The sequence below is a fragment of the Lithobates pipiens genome, unplaced genomic scaffold, assembly GCF_037356315.1.
Source record: "Lithobates pipiens isolate NorthernLeopardFrog02 unplaced genomic scaffold, aLitPip1_a1.2 Scaffold_27, whole genome shotgun sequence".
NCBI classification, from domain to species: Eukaryota; Metazoa; Chordata; class Amphibia; order Anura; family Ranidae; genus Lithobates; species Lithobates pipiens.
In genome coordinates, this window is record NW_027507788.1 from 181,837,708 (window position 1) to 181,860,591 (window position 22,884).

The window sequence follows — 22,884 nt, forward strand, 5'->3', positions numbered from 1 at the left end:
GGTGATGTACAGTCAAGTTACAAAGTTTATTCTAATGTAAAATCAAAAGACCAAAGCCAAACCAATAAGTTTTAGGGGCTAAAGCGCCTCCCCCTTAATCAGGGTTTTGAGAGATGGGGAACAATTTATATAGACTTGGAAGTAAAGAGGTTGTTCAGTTTTGTGACTAATCCCTAAACTGGCACATTGTTCATTAGTAGTGGGGATGATCTCTGGCATGTTCGAACATGAATTCCAACCCACTTGAGCTATCCTGCCAAGAAGCTGTCAAAAGCGGACAGCCAATCATAGCAGAGGCATGCGTTGCCCCTCAGCCACACATATACAAGAGATGTATATAGCTTCGGCTCTGAAGCAAGGAATGCCTCCGCCACCTATAATTGGCTGTACACATTGACAGCTTCTTGGTGGGATAGCTCAGGCGGGTTGGGTCTGGACTCGCCTGAGCTCTTCGTTGGCCAACAACTGCTTGTAGCTGCTGACAGACCTGTACCTGGAGAATATTTGGGAAAAAATTTGTCTGGTATTAAGCTTTAATACTAATCAAGGCAAAAAAAAACAAGTATAAAAATCTGTCATTCTGTACTGTTCCTATGGTTCAGAATCTTCAAAAGTGGTGATCTTTTTGTTAGGACCTGATCAAAGGGACTAGTCACCCCTGCTGTGTTTTTATGTGCATGATATCTGGTCGCCTCACTGCCCCTTGTAATGCATCCTGAAATCCTCATGTGAGCAGAAACCAGGAGCAAGTGGTGGCTGGGTCCACAAAGAATCTTCATGAGCAGACTTGCTTTACTAGGAAGTTTCCTTTTGGCCCGAGTGGTTTTCGATGTCATTTACTCAATCCCTGACTTGATGCATCATTTCCTAGGTGTTACCTGAAACTGGGTGAATGGCAGCTGAACTTGCAGGGCATAAATGAGGTTACAATCCCTAATGTTCTGGAGTATTACAATGCTGCTACAGAGCATGACACCACCTGGTACAAGGTAAGATGGTACTACTTTGGGGCATCTATAATGGAATTTTCGAAAAAGCTGTTCTGCCAAGGATGTTAACGCCGCCTTCTTCCCTGCAGGCCTGGCATGCCTGGGCGGTCATGAACTTTGAGGCTGTACTACATTTCAAGCATCATCTCCAGCCACGTGAAGATAAGAAGGTTCGTCACCCAAGCAATGCCAGCGCCAACACGGAGGGCAGCGAGAGTGAGAATGAAGGCGAGAGCGTTGAGAACAGCCCAGTACCGTCCCCGGTGCAGAAGAAACCACCCGAGGTAATTATATGAAGGATAGAACAGAGGTCCAGGCACTCAAAGCTCTGAGCTTACAACCAGGGCTGCGACTAGTTACAATATAAAGGGAGACAATACAGCATCAATACATATCAATACAAGAGGGTTAGGAGGGACCTCCTCCTGTGAGCTTACAATCTAATAGGGGCTGGTGAAGCAAAAGGTAGTAACCGATGAGGAATATAGAAGATTCTGTCCAGGGATCCAGTGATGTCAGCACCTGTGCCAATTCTTCAATTGGCTTCAGTTGTTGGTTCCCGGCATCTTAACCACTTCCCCACCAGCGCACGACGATGTACGTCGACAGAATGGCACGGGCAGGCATATTGGCGTACATGTACGTCCAATATTCGTTGCCGCCGTGCCATCGGGAGCGCGCCGCCGGCGGCGCGCTCCCGCGCTGGTCGGGACCCCCGTGAGTCCGGTCGCGGGACCCGCGGACTCGATCGCCGCGGGCATCCCCGCGATCGTCTCACGGAGCGGCCGAATGGAGGAAATGCTGTATAAACAACATTTTCCCATTCTGCCTAGCAACTAGTGACGCTGATCTCTGCTCCATGTGATTGGAGCAGAGATCAGTGTACACTAAATGACAGCCCAACCCCCCCACAGTTAGTAACACACCCCTAGGAACACTTAACCCCTACACTGCCACCCACTGGTTAACCCTTTCACTGCCAGTGTCATTTACACAGGAATCACTGCATTTATATAGCAGTGATTACTGTATAAATGACAATGGTCCCAAAAATGTGTCAAAAATGTCCGATGGGTCCCCCACAATGTCGCAGTCACAATAAAAATCGCCGCCATTACTAGTAAAAAGAAAAATAATAAAAAATTATTAATAAAAATGCTATAAAACTATCCCTATTTTGTAAACGCTATAACTTTTGCGCAAACCAATCAATAATCGCTTATTGCGATTTTTTTTACCAAAAATATGTAGAAGAATACCTATCGGCCTAAACTGAGGGAAAAAAATGTTTTTTTATATATTTTGGGGGGATATTTATTATTACAAAAAGTAAAAAATAATGCGTTTTTTTCAAAATTATCGCTCTATTTTTGTTTATAGCGCAAAAAATAAAAACCGCAGGGGTGATCAAATACCACCAAAAGAAAGCTCTATTTGTGGGAAAAAAAGGACGTTAATTTTGTTTGGGAGCCACGTCGCACGACCGCGCAATTGTCAGTTAAAGCGACGCAGTGCCGAATCGCAAAAAGTGGTCTGGTCTTTGACCAACAAATTGGTCCGGTCTGAAAGTGGTTAAGCAAGGGAAACTGACAATGAAGCCCTCTGGCTTCACAGCCGGTTTCCTACTATGCATGCGCGAGTCTAGCTGTGCTTTGTGAATGGCCCCACTGTCTTCTGGGACCTGTGTGTCCCAGAAGTCTGCGGGCGAGGAGGGGGCTGGACATAGTCTTAGATTGCCCAGCGATCAGAGCAGGAAGTGGGAGCGAGTACCTGTCAAAACCAGGTACCCACTCCCCCCAAAAAGTGCCAAATGGGACGGTACACACAAGCGGAGCTTCCCCTTTTGGGTGGAGCTTCACTTTATGGAATACAGTAGTGTCCCTCCCCACACACCCTCTGGCATCTGATTGGACAATAATGGAGAATCCCTCTGATTTCTCCTTTTTTCATTCGCATTTTATTTTTGTTGGCACATTTGCATGTTGTACACCTGATTGGCTCATACCCCTGTCCTCCTCCATCTCCCAGTCTTAATGCTTTCGTATAGAAGATTGCAAGAGGCTAATATCAAGTCAAACATCAGTTGCATTTATAAAAAAAATATATATATAGAACTGCATTCATTGTGTCTTTTATTTGCCTGGAGTTCAGCATTCTCTAAATAGCTGTCTTGATGATCACTGTTTGGTGATGGTGATCTGCAATTTGGTTCTCTGATCCATTGGATTTGTTCTTCACACAGGACCTCTCTCACACTCTGCTCCAGTATACAGTCCCGGCCGTGCAAGGATTCTTCCGCTCCATCTCCCTGTCCCGGGGGAACAACCTGCAGGACACTTTGAGGTAAGCGTCCCTCTTCTGCCTAAATGACTGAGATGCCGTAGAAGCTGAGCCCTTGGCTCCTCTGCCTGCTCCCTGTTCCATGCACAATTTCCTCTTGGGCACTGAATTGTTTTCCCTGGGAGATCAGAGTTGGGATTTAGGACACAACCATTTCCTGGATAAGACAGAGGATATGAGACATACTGGGAGCCAACTGCACAATCCCGCAGCCAGACTGAGCTTTTGGTTGGATGACTCTAGCTCATAGCTCAGAAGGGTTAGTGAAAGCTATTTCAGAAGTGCCACATAATTAGTGTTGAAGTTTATATGGGACTGGAATATGGAAAGGGGGGGGGGGGGTTGTTTGGCCTTTTTTGGAGGGTGTTCGAATGTTCACCAACACAAAATAGAAATGGAGACCAGCAAGAGAAACTGCAATGAGCAATATGTGTTTGTTTTTTTGTGTTATTTTTTTAAATATTGAAGCAATTGCAGAAAGATGGAGGGGAGAAAAAGTGTGACCCCCCCCCCCCCCCCTACAGTTCTAACACCATGAAAATTATTTATATATAAATTAAGAGCATATATGGTGCTCATTCAAAGATGACAGGAATGGTTTAGTAGCAGAACCACTCTGCAGTGACGTTCTTTAAATTCTGTTTTCCACATCCCTGAACAAGAACATTGCTTTAAAAAGTTGAGCTCATTAAAGTGACCCTGTCACTAATATGACAGAATGCAAGCAGCAATCCCCTGTAAAAGAACAAATGTCAGGACTAGTCATAGTGTGGCTGTTGGCACCGCAGGGGATGTGCCATTCAACACCTCACTTGGGAGTGTCTGATATGATGGCAGTGGTGTTCATCTCTCTCAAAAAGGATGACCAATTGGCTAATTGCCTGCTGGAAAGGTGAGCGTCTAGTGTGTTTTTAGGTGGTTGCTGAATGCAATTTCTAGTTCTAATGACAGGGTCACTTTAAAGCCCAGTTGAAGTCACCATAATAGTTATTCCATTCACACTTGTATGACTCCAGAGTCATTGGAATGAATGGGACTTGTTGTCCCTCTGCAAAGTCAGACCCACTGTTGCATGTAAAACCTTCAGGTCTGACGTTCATGCAACTTTTGAGGGTTAACATTGAAGTTTTGATGGCTGTTAAGTTGCATGAGAGTTGGACCAAAGTTGATCACACTCAGTGAGCCAAACGAGGAGAGTGCGTTTGGGGGGCGAGCCATTGCTTTGCGTCTTATGGACGCATAGAGCAGTGGCTCGAGAGCAAGGATGCAGCGGTGCCCCTAGGGCAAGCAGCTTTCTCTGGGGTCACTGCTTGAGGGGGGAAGAGAAGGTGAAATGTACCACTCAGGATGGCAATAGCCTCATCTCACCTTCCCTGTTCGATAGGGTGCCGACTCAGTATAGGAGATAATTGTGAGCAAAAATTAAGATCCAGATAGGTGCTCTCCAAAATATATTCCTTTGAGAGCCAGGATCGCCAGTGAGACGCCAGAAAAGAGGAGGATCAGGGCTGCTGTGTGCAAAACCATTGCACAGAGCAGGTAAGCATAACATGTTTGTTATTTTAGAAAATTGTTTTATTATTACTTTACAGCTCCATAAGGCAATGGAAATGTCTGGGGGAGAAAAATGTATAAAAAAAAAATCCAAATTCTAAAAAGTTTTGGATTGTGTACCAGTAAAGACTGATGTTTGCTGTCATATGCAAAGATATTTGCTTTGCTTCTCTTGCCACTTATGATGACTGGTTTGTGTGTAGCTAAACTGGCAGGGAGATCACACTGGGGTTTGCAGCTCCCTCTACTGGTGGGTGGTGGATGTTTGCCCTTGTGGGTCCAGCTATGAATCCATTGTGCCATGATGAATCCTTGTCATTGCAGAGTTCTCACTCTTTGGTTTGACTACGGCCACTGGCCGGATGTGAATGACTCCCTAGTGGAAGGCATCAAAACCATCCAGATCGACACCTGGCTGCAGGTAATGATTTACAGTGATCATAAATATTGTTGAAGGTCTTACTATAATTCTGCATCCTCCATATGTCTTCGCCTTCATTTCTGTGCTGTGATATTTGGACAGAAAATGAAACGATCGAAGCACACTTATAAACAGCAGGAACGGAATGTGTTTTCCATAAGCAAACTCTCAACCTAAATTGTTCTTCCTCTGCGTGTGGCTGAAGAACTTCAGGGTCTACTTATTTAAAGGATAGGTTCACTTTTAAGGGGGAAATGATCCATGCACATTGTTTTGCAGAGAAACTCTTTTTTTTTTTTTTTTTTTTTTTTTTTATATTTTATATTTTTTTGTTCCTGCAGGAGCCTGCAAAGCCTTGCACCCGCAATCAGTGGATAACCTCGGGTGCAATATCAGGCTCCTGTAGACACGTCTTTAGGCTTTCTCTGCCCTTACCTCTGGGCAGGCTTTCTGTAAGGCCCCTTTCACACTGAGGCGCTTGTAAACTGCCAGTAAAACACTGAGCACTTTTGAAGAGCTTTTCAGGCGTGTTTTGAATCGATTTTCCATTAATTTCAATGGAGCGGGTGTTTTTTCACCATCCTGCCAGCGCACTGCCCCAGTGTGAAAACATTCATTCATTTTAATGAAAATAGGTTTTCGTGAGTGTTTCAGGCACTTTTTTTTAGCATGAAAGCGCCTCAGTGTGAAAGGGGTCTTAGCAAGCTGGAAGACTTGTGAATGGGCTATGAGCATGCTAAGGACCCATTGTTTTATTTTTTTTTTATTTTTTTTTTTATTTTGGGGGCGGAGTTCACAAGAAATCAGCCACACTGTTTTTAAATGTGACAGCAGCTGCATGGGGGGAAGAACCCGTGCCTGCCATCACAGGTGGGGGGGTGCTAGGACATATTACATTACACCCTAAAAAAAAAAAAAATCTTGTAGACCTCTCCAGTGTATGCATATTTCCCAATGTTTTACCCCTGTAAAAAAAAACTTGCACGTACAGAAAAACACCTGTTAAACTTCCAGAAAATCGAGTGTGCTCCGAACTTTGCTGAAAGGCTAAGCAGTGTTATCAGCCCCTACCAGTTCTGTCTGTGAAATATATGGAGATAGGGGTAGATGTTCTGTAACTCCAACACACTTTGTCCAAAGGTGACTTACTTCTCCTCCATAAATAGAGTACAGTGGGTGGGTGTTGTCACCATAGGACTGGAAGTAGTTTACTGGCTGGAAAATTAAGTGCCCCCAATGTCTACAGTGCACACCTATAGGGTTATAGGGATGATGTTAGAAAGAGGTGCTTTGTAGTCTATTGGGAGGAGACTCCTAAATGTATTTATTACAGGTGTTTATAAAGCACTGACAATTCATGCAGCGCTTTACATATACTGTCCATTCACTGCGGTCCCTGCCCTCAATAAGCTTACAATCTGAGACCCCTAACTCAAATTTATACATCTACATACTAGGACCACTACTGTCCTGATAAAGGAGCCAATTAACTTACCAGAATGTATTTGGCGTGTGGGAGGAAATCAAAGTACCCAGTTAAAACCCACGTAGGTGCAGGGAGAGCGTGCAAACTCCATGCAGGTAGTGCTGTGGTTGGAATTCAAACAAGGCAGCGCCAGACACAGCTGAAACCCCTGCTTGGAGTTTCAGTGCAGCATATACGACGTGTTGTCAGTTCATTGCAGGAAGTTATGAGCTTCCTGGATTTCTGGCAGGCCAGGGATTTTCTTTCTTTACTCAATGATTTTCTAAAGCGGAAATCATTGGTAATGTATTACTAAGATGTACTACATCATTTTATTTTTGGGCAAAAAAAAAAAAACCCCAAGACATTCACAAAGTACCAGTGTAACTCCGAGCATAGGTCATCCTATACCAGTGATGGCGAACCTTGGCACCCCAGATGTTTTGGAACTACACTTCCCATGATGATTATGCATTCTGCAGTGTAGTTCAGCTGCATGGGAAATGTAGTTCCAAAACATCTGGGTTGCCAAGGTTCACCATCACTGTCCTATACTAAATATCTCCTGGTCTAAGAAAATGTATTTATGGATACGTTTCCCAATTTTCTCGTATATTTAGCTCAGTTTGAACATGAGTGATTTATGGTTTGTTTTATCTATACAGGTTATTCCACAGCTCATTGCCAGAATAGACACTCCTAGGCCCCTGGTTGGTCGGTTAATCCACCAGTTGCTGACAGATATTGGAAGATATCACCCACAGGTAAGTTACTGTCACCCTTTAATGGTGATTTGTAGAGTGCCATTATCTCTTGTCAGACTGTATAGCAGAGTTTCCTAAATCTTTCTTTCTTTGTTTTAGAAAATTTAAATTCTGAAAAAAATTAATGTTTAGTATATTTTATTTTTTATTTTATTTTTTGCTTGCGCTTTATCCAGCTCCATCCCAATCTCCCCTTTTGTAGCAACACAATGATGATCAGGGCTTTGTGCAGCAGTTTATCTCCAGCAATCTATCACACCCCATGCACTACTCCAGTCAACATCACTCACACCCCCTGAGCAGAGAGCATGAGCATTATTGATTAGGAATGAGCTCAGGTGGGTTTAGACACAAGTCTGGAGATATCCGGCTCAGACTGTCTAACAGCCAATCATAGGCGGAGGAGGCATTCCCCACCCCGTCACGTATGTAAGTCCCACCCTCCGTCCACATCTGGTGTGTGAAGTGGGGGGCACTAAGGACAGACTCCGTGAATATAGAGTACACCTCTGGAAAAATTGGCTGCCACAAAACTGATCCCTGGTACCAAAAAAAGGTTTTGGGATCGCTGCTATGGGGGACAACCTTGTCACTGCACTGTATCTGTGTACATGTAGGATTATCACCCTAGGACAGGAATTGTATTAGGTCTGCAGAATTCCTCCCATTCTCATGACCTCCTTTTGCATAAAAGGGATGTGTTCTGTAGTTCAGAGGTGAACTGGATGGGTCGATAAAATGCACTGCCTGGAGATAACAATGCAAAGTGCACAGGACAGCACTGGATTTGTGACAAGGCCAACAGATATTTGTTTTAGTACTTCTAGAATAGATATAACAAAAGCGGAAATAGGAGACGTTCATTGTCGTGATTTACAGTAAACGCACTTTAAATGACCAAATGAGTACTTCTAATATCAATATGTCGCACACTGTCAGTTTATAGCCAGATGAGAGCAGATTGAGATCCACTTGTCTTGATGCCGATTGCAAGGACTCAGCTGTGGAATTTACAATGAAACTAGATCTTCTCCTCCCAGAACAGCACATGCTGCAGGAATGAAGTGTTTGTAGCTGTAGGAATCGGCATAATGTGAGCAGCAATCAGACAGATAAGGAGCCTCTGTTTTATTTTATGAACCTTTACTTGGAATTTCTATTGCCGTCTGTCAGTGTTGGAACAGAGAAGTAAAACAAAGCACAATGAACAATGCAGCTGAATGCTCCTCGCCAGTCCAGGGAGATGGCTGTTGATATAACGTTACATAAACTTCCAGGCGATCTGGGTATTTTAGCAATAAGTTCGGTATTTGGTCGTGTGCCTTTTGGCTGGTAGGACCTTCGCTATCTCTGGCCAATTAAAAGCAGGCCTTGAATAATTATATTGCCAGTGGTGATAGGATTTCAAACACCATCTTACTTTAATAAGCTCTATAATGGGATTACGTTTTTATTTTTTTATTTAAACTAACGTGTGCTGAAGAGGATTTGTTACGTGGCGCTCCCAATTTAACAGAAGTACTGGCAGTATTAAACAGTCTCTGTCCTGTGCTGCCATAATGAAGGCGCATCATACAGGTGCACCGACCTGACCTATATCTATATCGACCCTCCCGCCATCCAGCATTGCCTCTTCGCTCACTATATACTTCTCTCGGCGTCAAGCATTTTTTTTCCACCTCGCAGTCCCCGCTCTGCTGTCCTAACCACCTCCTTCACTTAATTTGTGCTAACAGGTACTCCTCTCCACAAATGTCCCATCCGCTGCCTCTGTCCCCACCACCTGCACACCCAAAAAGTGTTACCCCGCTCTGACAATCGACTGTATTCTGTTCCACAAGTGTCTCCTCTGCCATCTCTATGCTGCACTCCATTCTGCCAATTGGCTACCGGTGTGCCCTCTGCTGCCTTTGATATTGCAAAGCATTTTCCCCTATATTATGGAGCTGCAAACAGGCAGGGGGTGTATTTTAAAAAAGAATAACAATCATGTTATACTTGCCTGCTCTGTGCAATGTTTCTGCACAGAGAAGCCCGGATCTTCCTCCCCCGCCAGCACTCCTGGCTCCTAACCCCCTTTAACCTTTGACACTGGGTCCAGCATTAATGTGTTTTTTTGTTGTTTTTTTTGGAGATGTGCAAGTGCCTGGGTGTATCGGTGATGATGTTGTAATTTTTACAGATGTTTATGGGCCCATGGTCTAATCCAGGGGTCTTCAAACTTTCTAAGCATAGGGCCAGTTCACTGTCCTTCAGGCTTTAAGGGACCAGACTGTGGCCACTGAGAGTAGAACATGCCCCGACATCAGTGCCTCATCATTGGTTTTAATGAGAGAAATAGTGCCCCATTGTTGGTATCAGTGGAATAATAGTGCTGCATTTATGGTGTCAATAGGGGGAATGGTGCCCCCTCATTGGTGTCAGTTGGTGAGTAGTGCCCCAAGGGCCAGATAAAGGCAAGCAAAGGGCCACATCCGGCCCCTGGGCTGCAGTTTGGAGACCACTCATTTAAATTGGTTTTAAACCTCAGACATGAAATATGAACAATGCATATCCTTCTATAGCGTGTACTTGTCTCAACCCAGCGCACAAATTATCACTTTTGTCTGCTGCTTCTTTCCTCTGCTAATCAGCATGAGTCCCTTCTGACAAGTTTTACTGACACCAAGAGAAAAATGGTAATAGGAGGAAGCTCCAGCAGACTGACAGCCTCAGTTCTGTTTCTGTGTGCTGTGTAGAGGGAAGGGGGGAGGAGGGTCTCTTTCCACCAATCAGCTCTGACCTCCCCTCACTGAGCTCTGCAGAGTGTAACTTCCACTTTCTGTCCCCTTTTTATAATTCAGCATTTTTAACAAATGTAGTGAAGAGAAGACTGCAGATAAACGGGTACAACTTATGTAGGAGGATTTGAAGCAAAGCCTAGTACACAAGGGCTGAATATCGGGTGGCTTTAGCCCATTCTATAGAAACTGGTTGACATTTGGCCCGTGTATATGGGGCATTACCAAAAACAGCCTGCTTATCGGCATCCAATGTGTTCTGGCGGGGGCTGCAGTCACCCATGTCACAACACAATAGCTCGGTGGGGGGAGATCACTGTCCTAACGCTGCATAGTTAGTACAGTGCTTCCTCCTGAGCTCTCCAGGTTTTTTTTTTTTTTTATCGTTCAGCCCGCTGGTTTGTACCAGTGTGTACCAGGCTTAAAGTGGTAGTAAACTCAGATTTTTTTATTTTTTTTTTAACTTGTACCTACAGGAAAGCCTATAAGAAGGCATACCTGTAGTTACATTAAATATCTCCTAAACTTGCACTGTTTAGGAGATATTCACACTGCATGCAGCCAGTGATGTCACCGCTGCATGCGCTTTGAAAGTCCGGCATACCTGTAGGACCTTCAGACCTTGTGCTGTAACCGAGGGCGGCACATGTTGCCAGAGGCTGCGAATCCGGAAGGAAGACCGAGGGAAGATGTAATCCCTGTCAGTGGTGACAGCGCACTGCAGTGGGGGGCTACGTTTTTAAGGCAAGTCTCGCATAATGTGCTAGTATGCATACTAGCACATTTTGACTTTTTTTTTTTTTTTTTTTTTTTTTCTAGCTGCGGTTCACTACTGCTGTAAGTGTTTACAACCACTTTAGGAATGTTATTAAAGCACTTATTGTTCAGTGTTTTGTACATAGGTGATAACATCCTTTCAGTCGATGATCATGAGTACTGCTTACTTACATTTCCTGAACTATGTGCTGTATGATTGGTTGTTATGGGTCCAATGGCACCTAAAGGATTTCACCGATTTTGTAGCTGGTTTCTCTCAATTTGTAATCGGCTCTCTTCAGATTATATATGAAGCCCTCCGATTTTGATTTGTAATTCAGTTTCAGACACATCTGCTTCTCCCTTGCTGTGTGAGTAATTGTGTTGTTGTTTTTGTTTTGTTTTTTCCATTACTGGTCTGGGCTGACCTTCTGTTTACGTTTTGTGTTTGTCCGGGACTGTTTATCCCCATGGATCCTCATTATAATCATGGATGAGAATTCCTCCTTATGAATGTGAGGCCTTTTGGTATAGAATCAGGACCGCACTGGTGACCTTTACCCCAATGTGGCGGAATTGCCGCACATGTGGGCAGATTGTCTTTTTTTTTTTTTTTTTTTTTCTTTTTTTTTACTTGTTCCTTTCTGTTCCCCAGGCTCTCATCTATCCTCTTACCGTGGCCTCCAAATCGACAACCACAGCACGCCACAACGCAGCCAATAAGATCCTGAAGAACATGTGTGAGCACAGCAATACGCTTGTACAGCAGGCTGTGATGGTATGTCCTGAAGTTTGCTTTTCTTTTAATCTAATCTTTTTTTTTTTTTTTCCTTCTTGCAGAACATGACATCATTCATATGTAACTTGTATAGATAATTCCTCAACTGCTGTTTTCCCTCCTCTGGGTTTTGCTTCATTTAGAAAAATCACACTAAATCCATCCCTTGCTGTATGACAACACAGAACAGTTCATTCTGCAACAGCCACAGACTCTTATAATCGTTTAGATAAAGCCCCCTGCTTTTATTTTCCACACTGCTTTTTTGTTTTCTCCTTAGTCTTTAGCTGCAGGCTCCAATGTCCCACAATGCAATGTATGTCTCTTTTGGACCCACCATGCATTGCAGAGCTGTGACTCTAGTCTGCCACATTTAGTGTGCCAAAGTTTGGAGCTTCCTGGGGCATTCAGAGCAGAAGCTGACAGAAATACTGTTGCTGAGCTTGGTACTTGGCTCGATTGCGTCATTCCGCCAGTTAAACTTGGGGAAAAATTACCTGTTTGGATAGTAATACAGGGGCTGCCATTGCTGACTTGATGCAGGTTCCAAGGCTGTCGGCCTCATCCCTCCTTTGCAACTTAATTGCTGACGAGCATGTTTATGCCAAGCATCTGGAAACTTAGTGGAACATTATGGAAATTATAAAAATGGGTGAACAGGCAAGTTTTTTTATTTTTTTAATGCAGGAGAGATGTCCTTTGTCACTGCCCGCTCCTGTACACGCAATGCCAAAGCCAACTGAATTCCTGCATATGTATACATGAAACTTAGCTTGTAGTTTTAATTTTTCTATGGAATACAAGTGCCAGTCTCCATAATGCTGTTGCTGCTCTTGTAACGCTAGGTAAGCGAGGAGCTGATCCGCGTGGCCATTCTCTGGCACGAGATGTGGCATGAAGGCCTGGAGGAGGCATCACGCTTGTACTTTGGCGAGAGGAACGTGAAGGGGATGTTTGCTGTGCTCGACCCTCTTCATGCCATGATGGAAAGGGGACCTCAGACCCTGAAGGAGACGTCTTTCAATCAGGTGCGCTCTTTTCATGACCTCGTTATAGCATGGATGGTAACTAAACATCACAGTTAAAAGAACTCCAGGCAGAACAGTTCCATACCATTTTTTTTTATTATAGAACAGTTCCATACTATTGTTACATACTATGTTACAAAGCAGTACACTGAACAAAAATACAAACCTCTCTCTTGAAACTATTAAGTGTTCATTTATCTGTAATCTTTTATTATATTAGAGGAGTTCCAGTCTGTAAAAAAAAAAAATGCATTTAAAAGTCTGCATCTACAAATACTGTAGCTGTTGGCTTTTACTATAAGGACACTTACCTGTCCAGGGATCCCGCAGTGTCATCAATCGGCTTTGGGTGCAGGCATCGGCATCTGTAGTAAGGGAAACAGGAAGTGAAGCCGTGCATCTTCACCGCCTGTTTCCTACTGCGCATGTGCGAGTAGCGCTGCTCTTTCTCTGTGTCCCAGAAGGCAGCAGGGGGAAGGAGGAGGGCTCCCCAATTTCGATCACCAAGCGGCGATCTTACCCAGAAGTGGGAGAAGTTACCTGTCAAAACCAGGTACCCGCTCCTCCCCTAAGAGTGTCAAATGTGGCGGGGGGTGCGAACAAGCGGAGCCTTCCCCTTTTGGGTGGAGTTCCACTTTCAATGTCCATTTTTTTTTCTTTAAATACCAACTGAAATGTAAAATTAGACTGACAACATGGCCCCTTTCACACAGGACTGACTCCGTTTTGATCAGCAGGGGGTTGTTCACTGCTGATCAAAGCAGGCATATGACAGGGTCCGTGCATGCCATAGAACCCACTCTGCTCTATGGCAGGCATTGAATAAACAGCGGACATGGCTGTCCAATTACATCCGACTGTCCTCCAACCCACCTAGACAGAAGGGTTAAAGAGGAAGTAAACTTTCCCACTCTGATGCTTCTTTTCATTTAGTCCATTATAATAATTATCAAACTATAGCCACTGTAATCCAGCCCAAATTGCATATTACTTACTGTTTAAAGAAACTTAAAACAACTTGTTTCCAGGGGTAAGGCAGCTCCATCTTAAGTATTGTTTTCTGAGTCCACAGTGGAGTGTATTTCCGCCCTTACATTGAGCACTTCCTGTACTGTTAACCAAGCCTCCTTCTCAATTCAACATTTCTATGGCAACCCTGCTTCTCTGTTCATAGCTGACTTGTTTTATTTCATAGTATTTACTTGTGCCGGTTGTCTGTTTGCCTGTGAGTCTTATTGGCTTCAGCTGAGAAGACTGCAGTAATGGCCAGGTTTACACTGCATGTGATGTCACATGGTGTGTAGGAGGAAGCTCTGAATGATTCTGCAGTCTCTTGGAATATCAGTGGTGTGCCATAGGAAGTCCTGATAACAGATAGACAAGCACATAGAGTGTGTGCCGTAAATCAGGGGAGATCTGGGCATGCTCAGTGACGTCATTCTAAAGAACAAAAAGGATTACAACAATACTAAGCAAGTAAGGAGATATCTACAAGCAGTGGTAATTAGGGTTTTTTTATGCTGATTTACATGGGGCAAAGTTGTGGGGAGAGTTTACAACCACTTTAAGATTATAGGTGGGTGGGTCACAGGTCCATAGAGGTAAGTGGACTTGTCCGATCAGGTTCGCCTGAAAAACTGACAGGCAGACCTGATTGGACTTCTCATGTGAGAAGGGGCCTAAGACTGCCCTCATTGGCTGTTAAAAATTAGAAGAAAAGAGTAGATTAACGTAGAATCATACCTGCAGGTGATACCATATCATGTTTCATGTAGAGGTGTTGTGTAGGAAGGCAGATTCAGGAATAGTGTTTTTAAAGGGGTGGAGCTGAGAAATAATCACTGCCTTAAAAAATGTAGTTTAACACTGAAGGGGAAAGTAGACATCTAGTTGAAGCCAGCAGCAATACCAATAGAAGCAAGCCATTCGTTTTATTAGAGGCATTTCCTGTGTGCCCATAGGTCCTCAATAATACCAGTTTTGCCAATTTAAAGAATGCATTAAAAATATATAGACTGTGATCACTATCCTATTCCTGAATTTGCCGGTAAGGGCCTGTGTTGACAGGCTTTGAACTTCTGTCAATAGCATTACTAACATTTGTCTAAGATGCATCTCAGATCATTCAGAATTCATTGACAGATGCATATGGTCTTTAGTTGAGTACCTCCTGATCTGTAATTTGACCTGATTTAAGTGTGGGTTTTGCATTATTACTGCCTTGTATTGAAATGCAAAACTCACATGAAGCATACATAGCTTGTTAACACAGGCCCTTCAGTACTTTTAAAGTGTTCACCTTTTTCCTCTAAAAAACATCAAATACTCGCGTTCCGGTCCCCGCTGTACGTCTGTGCATGCTGAGCTGTCCGTACGCGCACAGCCAGTGTAGCGCTTTGGTGGTTTAAAATCCCAGCTCTTCTCTGTGCAGAACTGCTGGGACAGCTAAGCACACATGAAGGTAAGTACAGCAGGGACCAGGGGGTAAAGAGGGTGTATGGTCTTGGTTCATTCACCTTTTCCGTTTTTTTCTGAAAAGGTATTTGAGCACTTTAAAAAAAAAACTGAGGCTTTGCCAATTCAGAGCAAAAGCAACAGTGTCTTCTGCTAGCCCACCTCCGGCAAGGTACACCCACTAATCTCAGTATGTGGAAGCATGAAACGACATGATAGTGCTTGGGCCTGGGTAGCCAAACATGCACACAGGGAAGGAGGGAGAGCAACGGGGGCGGGACTTTAAATGAGGTGCGAAATTGCAATAAGGTAAATTGGTGAACATATTGGGAAAATTTTATTGGGTTCATAAAAAAATACATATAGTATAATACATAGTTGGATCAGTTACAATTGATTGAGGATACTAGCAACACATGATATTAACATAGAATACATAGTTGGATCAATTACAATTGATAGAGGATACTAACATTACATGATATTAACATAGATACATACACAATAACAATAATATGAACACCATAAAATTCCACAGTACACCAAATTGGAGTTTGTGTAAAACCATAAAACATGAAGATAGAGCCTGCATGAAGGGTAGCCTCAATATTCTGTAAAATTGATTGTAAATCACAGCTGTAAGAACTTGAATATAATTGTAAAAAGACACGACTTTGGTAGCTCTACGCGTTTCGTGGCTGAATCGCCACTCATCAGGAGCAAGCGTGTGCCACAGCTAAAATAAAAAAGGTGTAGTTATAATAAAATAATAGTTGCAGACATGGAACGAAAGTGGGGTAAGAAAAACCCCACAAAGGGTACATGCTTACATATTGGGGCTCGCTTGATGGTGGCTGACCGTCGGGCTCCACCAGCCACAGGGAAGCTACGACAGTCTCAACCCAGGTAAACTCAGTTACTCAGGGTGGAAACTTGTAGCGGGAGGCAATGAAGTAACACATCGGTGCATGTACCTTGCTTGGTGGGTCAGGAGGCACTGTCATCCCACCCTAAATGAAAGTGGCAGCATTTTTATAGGTCGGCGACACCCCGTAGCTATACAGATCACTAGTTACGATGTCACTGTCTGTATTCATGTTCTGGGTCAGTGACCTAATCAATATTGTATTAAGAAACTGCTTGACAAATCAAAATTTTTAGGAGCCTGGATTTCTTCCATGACAGTTTTTTTAATGTGATCTAAAGATTATTGGAGAATTTTCATCATTTGGATGATTGCTTTGTAACCTGTCTGACATCCACCTTATCTATGTTCTCAATCCTCCCTCTGCCGCCATCACACGACTACTTTTCCTTCCTGCCCCGAAGGCCTATGGGAGAGATCTGATGGAAGCTCAGGATTGGTGTCGGAAGTACATGAAATCTGTAAATGTGAAAGATCTGACCCAAGCCTGGGATCTGTACTATCACGTCTTCAGAAGAATCTCCAAGCAGCTGCCACAGGTAGATACATTGGATGTTGTCTTCACTTTGACATAGATGTGGTTTGTTTCTTTGGTATTAAATAGCGTTGTGTATTCCAGCTAACTTCCCTGGAGCTTCAATATGTCTCGCCCAAGCTTCTCATGTGCCGAGATCTCGAGCTAGCTGTGCCGGGAACATATGACCCCAATCAACCAATAATACGTATCCAGTCTATAGCGCCTTCTCTGCAAGTCATCACCTCTAAGCAGAGGCCAAGGAAACTGACACTAATGGGTGCGCATTCCTTTTTACTTCTTCTTTTCTTCTTTTATATATATATGTATTATTCCTACTCTAATAAAGGGTCAGCCTATAATGGTTTCTTCTCTCTCTGTGGTGCAAAGGTATCTGTGTTCAATGCACACCCATCACAGTTGTTACATGATGGTTACAGACTACCTGCTGGATCTTTATTTTTCTAGTTTGGGGATTTTAGCAGAGAACAAATGTCACTTTTGGGTACTGGCTCCACTGTCATTTCAGCTCGACATTATAGAGTGGAAGTTGTACTGTAGAATGCGTTCGCTCTGGTTAGGTGGCTCTTGAACACAAAAAGGCGTTGAAAAGCCATTTTTGTAAAATTTGGGTGTTTAAAAATGGTAGGAGTGCTGTGCCAATGGTTTTGGAGGCCCAAGCAATTTGCTTCATTGTAGAAATGTAAGGTAAATATCCAACATGTTTCCATAGTTTGTACGGTTCCCCTTCATCAGGGCTTGAAAAGTCTTTTGACAGTAAAAAAAAACAGTGTTTTAGAAGACTTGGGGTAAAATGCCCCTTTCAAAACCAGCTTCAGAAGCTGGTCAAATATTATCTAACCTTTAAATTAGGACTAAATATTCAGATTCATGCACCACTTGTGACTGGTTCTCTTTATAACAGTTGATAAATGAGGTCAACATACTCCACAAACCATAATCCCATTACTTTTCAGTGTGAATTTTTACCCTGCATCTTCATTGTACCCCTGCAGGAAGCAATGGCCATGAATTCATGTTTCTGCTGAAGGGGCATGAGGACCTGCGCCAGGATGAGAGAGTGATGCAACTTTTTGGTCTCGTGAACACACTGTTGGCAAATGATCCTGCATCTCTGCGGAAAAATCTCAGGTGCCGTCCTCTGGTATTCTTGTAATTGAGCCGCATTGGTTGATGAGAAACTGCATTGAAGTGACAATGTTTTGGTTTGTCCCCTCAGCATCCAGAGATATGCGGTTATCCCTCTGTCTACAAACTCGGGCCTCATTGGTTGGGTTCCGCACTGCGACACCCTGCATGCTTTGATCCGAGACTATCGCGAGAAGAAGAAGATACTGTTGAACATAGAGCACCGCATCATGCTAAGGGTAATCAACATATCTTTATAGGTGGATTAATTATGTACGTCATAAGAGTGGGAGCTAATCATACTTTCTGCCCACAGATGGCACCGGATTACGACCATCTGACTCTCATGCAGAAGGTGGAGGTGTTTGAACATGCTGTGAATAATACTGCCGGGGATGATCTTGCCAAGCTGCTCTGGTTAAAAAGCCCTAGCTCAGAGGTAAGAATGCATTGTCATAACACTGAGCTATGCTCAAATTATACAGGAGCATTAAAAACTGATTAGAGGGGGGATGCAGCTATTATTTGAGCCATTATGTTTTCTATTCACCTAGCTTCTCCACTAGCAAAATAATAGTGTTATCTATATTCCTAAAAACTGCCTCAATTTCTGCATTGAAAAGTGTAGACCAAGTGTTCCCAGGTTCCAAGCTCCACCTCCTGTAGTTCCTATACTGCAAGTACTGAGCAATTTGAAGAGAGGTTGCAGTCCTTTGCAGAAATACTGTGAACACCTGTTGAATTTGGGCAAGGTGTCTCATATTTAACACAATTTGGGGTTAGATTATAAGAACATTTCTAATTTTAGTGCAGATGCAGTGTTAACTGGATTGCATTAAAATCGCATTGATTTTACTTGCGTATCTTCAGTCTAAACACAATGCTGTGTTTACTGTGTGGAGACATTACTGTCAATATGAACAAAACATCTCCTGCGCAAAAGCATGATAGCCTTGGTAAGGATGCAGTAGATAGCTCCACGTTGCAGGGATATTGATCCAAGACTTTCTGCCCTCTAGGCCTGAGGGATGTCCTGAAGCCACTACAAGAAACAAACAAGAGGGCACATCAACCTTGCGCATTATCCCTCAATATTTCATTACATTTAAAATCTGCATAAATTATACTCAGAACATAAAAGTTAAAACCGTGGTTTTAATTTATGTGTTTGTGAATATAATTTATGCTGATTTTAAATTAAAATATTGTGGGATAATGTGTTAGGCTGATGCACCCTCTTGTTGTTTTCTTGTGGTGACAGAACTGCTTCGATCTCTAAATATATCAGATTTAAACTTCTGTCCCAGTGTTAGAGAAGCATCAGGGGCCAGTATAAAGCTGACTACACACTGATCAAAATTTAGAATTGTCAGTGTGTGCTCTCCCCTAATCAACTTTTTCAAAGAGACATGTTGGAAACTTTCCCTGTCAATCAACGCCTGCAGCCAGTCGTGTTTTTTTTATTTTTTATTTGGCTGACATACCTAAAAACACCAGTTGCCTGGCAGTTCATGAGTTCAATACTTTGATTCATAGACCCCAGTGGAAGAATGTAGTTAATGCAGGTCATCTGACCCGTATACTTGTTCAAGATCGGTGACCATTGGATCAATATGTTAGGCAGGCTCCATTTGTACAAGGCAGTCAGCAATGACAGAGTATGCATTTCTCTCATGACCGTTTTTCGTTACTGCATAGAGGGTCTCGTTTGTTTTGAGATTGGAAGGTATTTGAAAAAGCACTGATCAATATATTGTGAAAAAAAATAAACACCGCCATACAGGATTACCAGATGCAAGTTCATATTTCACTTCATCTTTCAGGTCTGGTTTGACAGAAGAACAAATTACACCCGCTCTTTGGCAGTGATGTCTATGGTGGGGTACATACTTGGGCTTGGTGACAGGTAGGTGGCCTGGCTAGAAACTGTGCTAATACAGGGTTTAGTACATGCGAGGACATGAGGGGGAAAGGGGGTTTATGGTCACTTGTAGTCTCAATTAGAAGTCCAGAAGAGCAAATGAGACAGGGTTAGAGCATTGCCACCTTGTAACAGGAAGTACCTAAGCAAGCTGCAAATATAAAGATATTAAAAATGGCATTTGAAATTACATTCGCTTGTTAAAGCGGAGTTCCACCCAAAAGTGGAACTTCCTCTTTAAGCACTCCTCATGCCACATTTGGCATGTCATTTTTTTTGGGGGTGGGGGGTTACTTTAGAGTGGGACTTCCTGTCCCACGTCTTCCTGCTCTTGGCCATCTAGGCGACAACTCTTCTCCCCCTAGGCGTCCCCTCCCTGCCAGCAATCTTCTGGGGCTCGTGACAGGTCTCAGAAGATTGCCTGCCCACTAGCAGAGTGCATCAGTGCAACCTATTAGTGAAGGAGAAAAATTACCTGTTTGTAAACTTTTAAAATAAAGTTTTAAATTTTTGATCTCTCTAAATTTAGCAAAAAAAAAAAAAAACGGTGAATAAATACCACCAAAAACAAGCTCTATTTGTGTAAAAAAAAAAAAAAAAAAAAAAAAAAAATGTCATGCGTTCAGGGCTGTATGACTGCGCAATTGCGATTCAAAGTGCAACTGCGATGAAAGCTGGGCAAGAAAGAGGGCAAAAGTGCCCAGTAGGCAAGTGGTTGCTTCATTTTCCAATTGTTTTGTTTGGTTAAGTTCCAGGGCATTGTGCACCTTAGTACACATCAGTTCTGCAATCCCTGTAAGGGACCGATCCAGCAGTGGAGGAATTTGACCTACTGGCTTGTGGGAACTGAGACTTTCTACTATAGTGTCACATTGCACGCCACTGAGTTTTTTGGGGGGTTTTTTTCTACTGGCGGTAATTGAATGGCTGTTTGCTGCAAGATACACCACAGCACTAAAGTGTGAATGGACGCCTCTGGCATGTCAGTAGACCACTTGTAGTAACATCCATTAGCCTCTAAGTTAATACAGCTCTGCGGGGACATGGTAGTGAAATAGTGTTCAGCAGGTGGAATCGCAGCACACAGAGGGGAATACCAGAATTCTGGCACACACATGAAGTGTTGGGTGTTGAAGATTCTTCAGCCAGTGTAGCACTGCAAGAGAGCAAAGTTTGGAGGCACTACACTTTTTGTTGCTGCTGACTTTTAATAGACATAAAAAGCCTGGAACTCCGCTTTAATTGCTGCCCTCTCTTCTTGCAGACATCCTTCCAACTTGATGCTGGACCGGCTGAGTGGGAAGATTCTACATATTGATTTTGGGGACTGTTTCGAGGTGATCACCTTCCTGTTTTAGTCTATAATTTTCTCGCTTGTTCTCTTTCCTTTACATAAAACTTTGTATAGAGGTGACGGGGTTAAATGTAATTAATCATTTGTGCAGTATATTTTGTTTTGAGGCCCCCACATTCTATATTGTATATGTATCACCAAGCATCCAGTGACATCACTGCCCCGTCCATTGCAGGCAATCAAGGAAGGGGTTTGTTGTGCAGTGATGTAAGTCAATTATTGAAGAAAGAAAAAATACATAAGCACCCAGGAATGGAACCCTTTTTTGTTTCTTGATTGCCTCTCCTTGGACAAAGTATTGTCTTAAATCTGATTAGGACTTTAAATACAATATTACAACATTAATGTCAGCAGAATAATTGAGAGATCAAGACATTAAACATGAAACAGATGGTTGGCAGAAAGAGGGGAAAGCACACTGATGTGACCCAACAGACGCAGATACTTATTAAATAGATGTAAGAACTCATACAGAATTTTCCAAACGGGGCTAAATACAGCTTCCTCTGCTCTGTGCGCTTCCATTATGCTGCCTGACCTCACTAATCTAGACAGCAGTCTCGTTTCATGCTGGTCATGTCACCTAGATAAATTAAGCGGTCAGGTTTCTGGCCAAAATGAATCAAAAATCTCTGTTCTAAATATACTGTAATGTACAACATTGCCTCATTGCTCTGCAGTGCAAGATCTGGTACTCATACCTGCACTGATGAGGGCAATTGTGCCTGGAACAGGGGCATGCAAGCTGGAATACAAGTGGATAACAGGCAAAAAAAAAAAAGCTGGGACATTCCATGTGACTTGTTTGTCAATGGAAAAGCTTTTGTTACCCATCTCTGCAATTATTTTGCACATGTATGGCCACTTAGGAGAAATTTTACAGGAGAGAGTCCTGTTCCCGTGTCTGATGTCCCTGTGGGGTCCCAATGCACACTTAATACTTTTGCAGAGTCAGGGGATGGACCGTTGCAGAGAGGCAACTGCTTCCAGTCAGAGCAGGGGTCCTTCCATGGGGTCCTTCCCTGCAGCATTCTGGCTTGTGATAGATTTTTTTTTTTCTACTCAGGCTGTGGCTGTTTTTAAAAGATCATCCCCCCCCTCGACACACACCTATACAGTTTTCCTGGAGTTGGCCTTTAAGCCTTCAGCATCCAAAATGTTTTCATGTACATCTTGATTTTATTGCTTTTATTTAAGGTGGCCATGACCAGGGAGAAGTTCCCAGAGAAGATACCTTTCAGACTAACGAGAATGCTGACCAATGCTATGGAGGTAAGGATGAATCTCTGGCAGTTGTGTTTTTTTTTTTTTTTTTGTAAAAAATAAATAAATACAAAACGTACATGATTTTGCAGGTACAAAAATGTGGATTTATTTATTTTTTATATGGTAGCCGGCAAAGCATTGCACCTCCGATCCACTTATCACAGGTGCAATGCCAGGCTCCTGCAGACATTCAGTACAGCTGTCTGACCATAACTCCGTATGACCAGACAGGGCATTCATCAGCACCCTGATAGTTCATTTAGAACTATAAGCCGTCTGCCACAGTGGAAGATGGGACTTGTAGTCTATTTACTGAACTCTCTGAATGAATGATGCAGCTGTGTGGGCGGAGCTCCGCGTAGCCCCGCAGTTTTTAAAATGTGACAGCGGGTGTGGGGAGAGGATCCCTCGCTGTCATGGGGGGGG

General features: G+C 43.2%; 1 protein-coding gene across 9 annotated transcripts in view; it reads left to right on the forward strand.

Annotated features, from left to right (window-relative positions):
• Positions 1 to 22,884, forward strand: part of MTOR (mechanistic target of rapamycin kinase) — a 190,400-nt gene that overhangs the window by 152,501 nt on the left and 15,015 nt on the right. For all 9 annotated transcript variants that reach the window (XM_077457968.1, XM_077457970.1, XM_077457966.1 and 6 more), the window contains 15 exons: positions 872 to 989; positions 1,079 to 1,273; positions 3,232 to 3,332; positions 5,208 to 5,304; positions 7,435 to 7,533; positions 11,725 to 11,847; positions 12,693 to 12,875; positions 16,659 to 16,793; positions 16,874 to 17,048; positions 17,785 to 17,920; positions 18,009 to 18,156; positions 18,234 to 18,356; positions 19,741 to 19,823; positions 21,103 to 21,175; positions 22,390 to 22,464. In XM_077457968.1, coding sequence (XP_077314094.1) covers positions 872 to 989; positions 1,079 to 1,273; positions 3,232 to 3,332; positions 5,208 to 5,304; positions 7,435 to 7,533; positions 11,725 to 11,847; positions 12,693 to 12,875; positions 16,659 to 16,793; positions 16,874 to 17,048; positions 17,785 to 17,920; positions 18,009 to 18,156; positions 18,234 to 18,356; positions 19,741 to 19,823; positions 21,103 to 21,175; positions 22,390 to 22,464 — 1,864 coding nt within the window. The remainder of the gene's footprint in view (positions 1 to 871; positions 990 to 1,078; positions 1,274 to 3,231; positions 3,333 to 5,207; positions 5,305 to 7,434; positions 7,534 to 11,724; positions 11,848 to 12,692; positions 12,876 to 16,658; positions 16,794 to 16,873; positions 17,049 to 17,784; positions 17,921 to 18,008; positions 18,157 to 18,233; positions 18,357 to 19,740; positions 19,824 to 21,102; positions 21,176 to 22,389; positions 22,465 to 22,884) is intronic.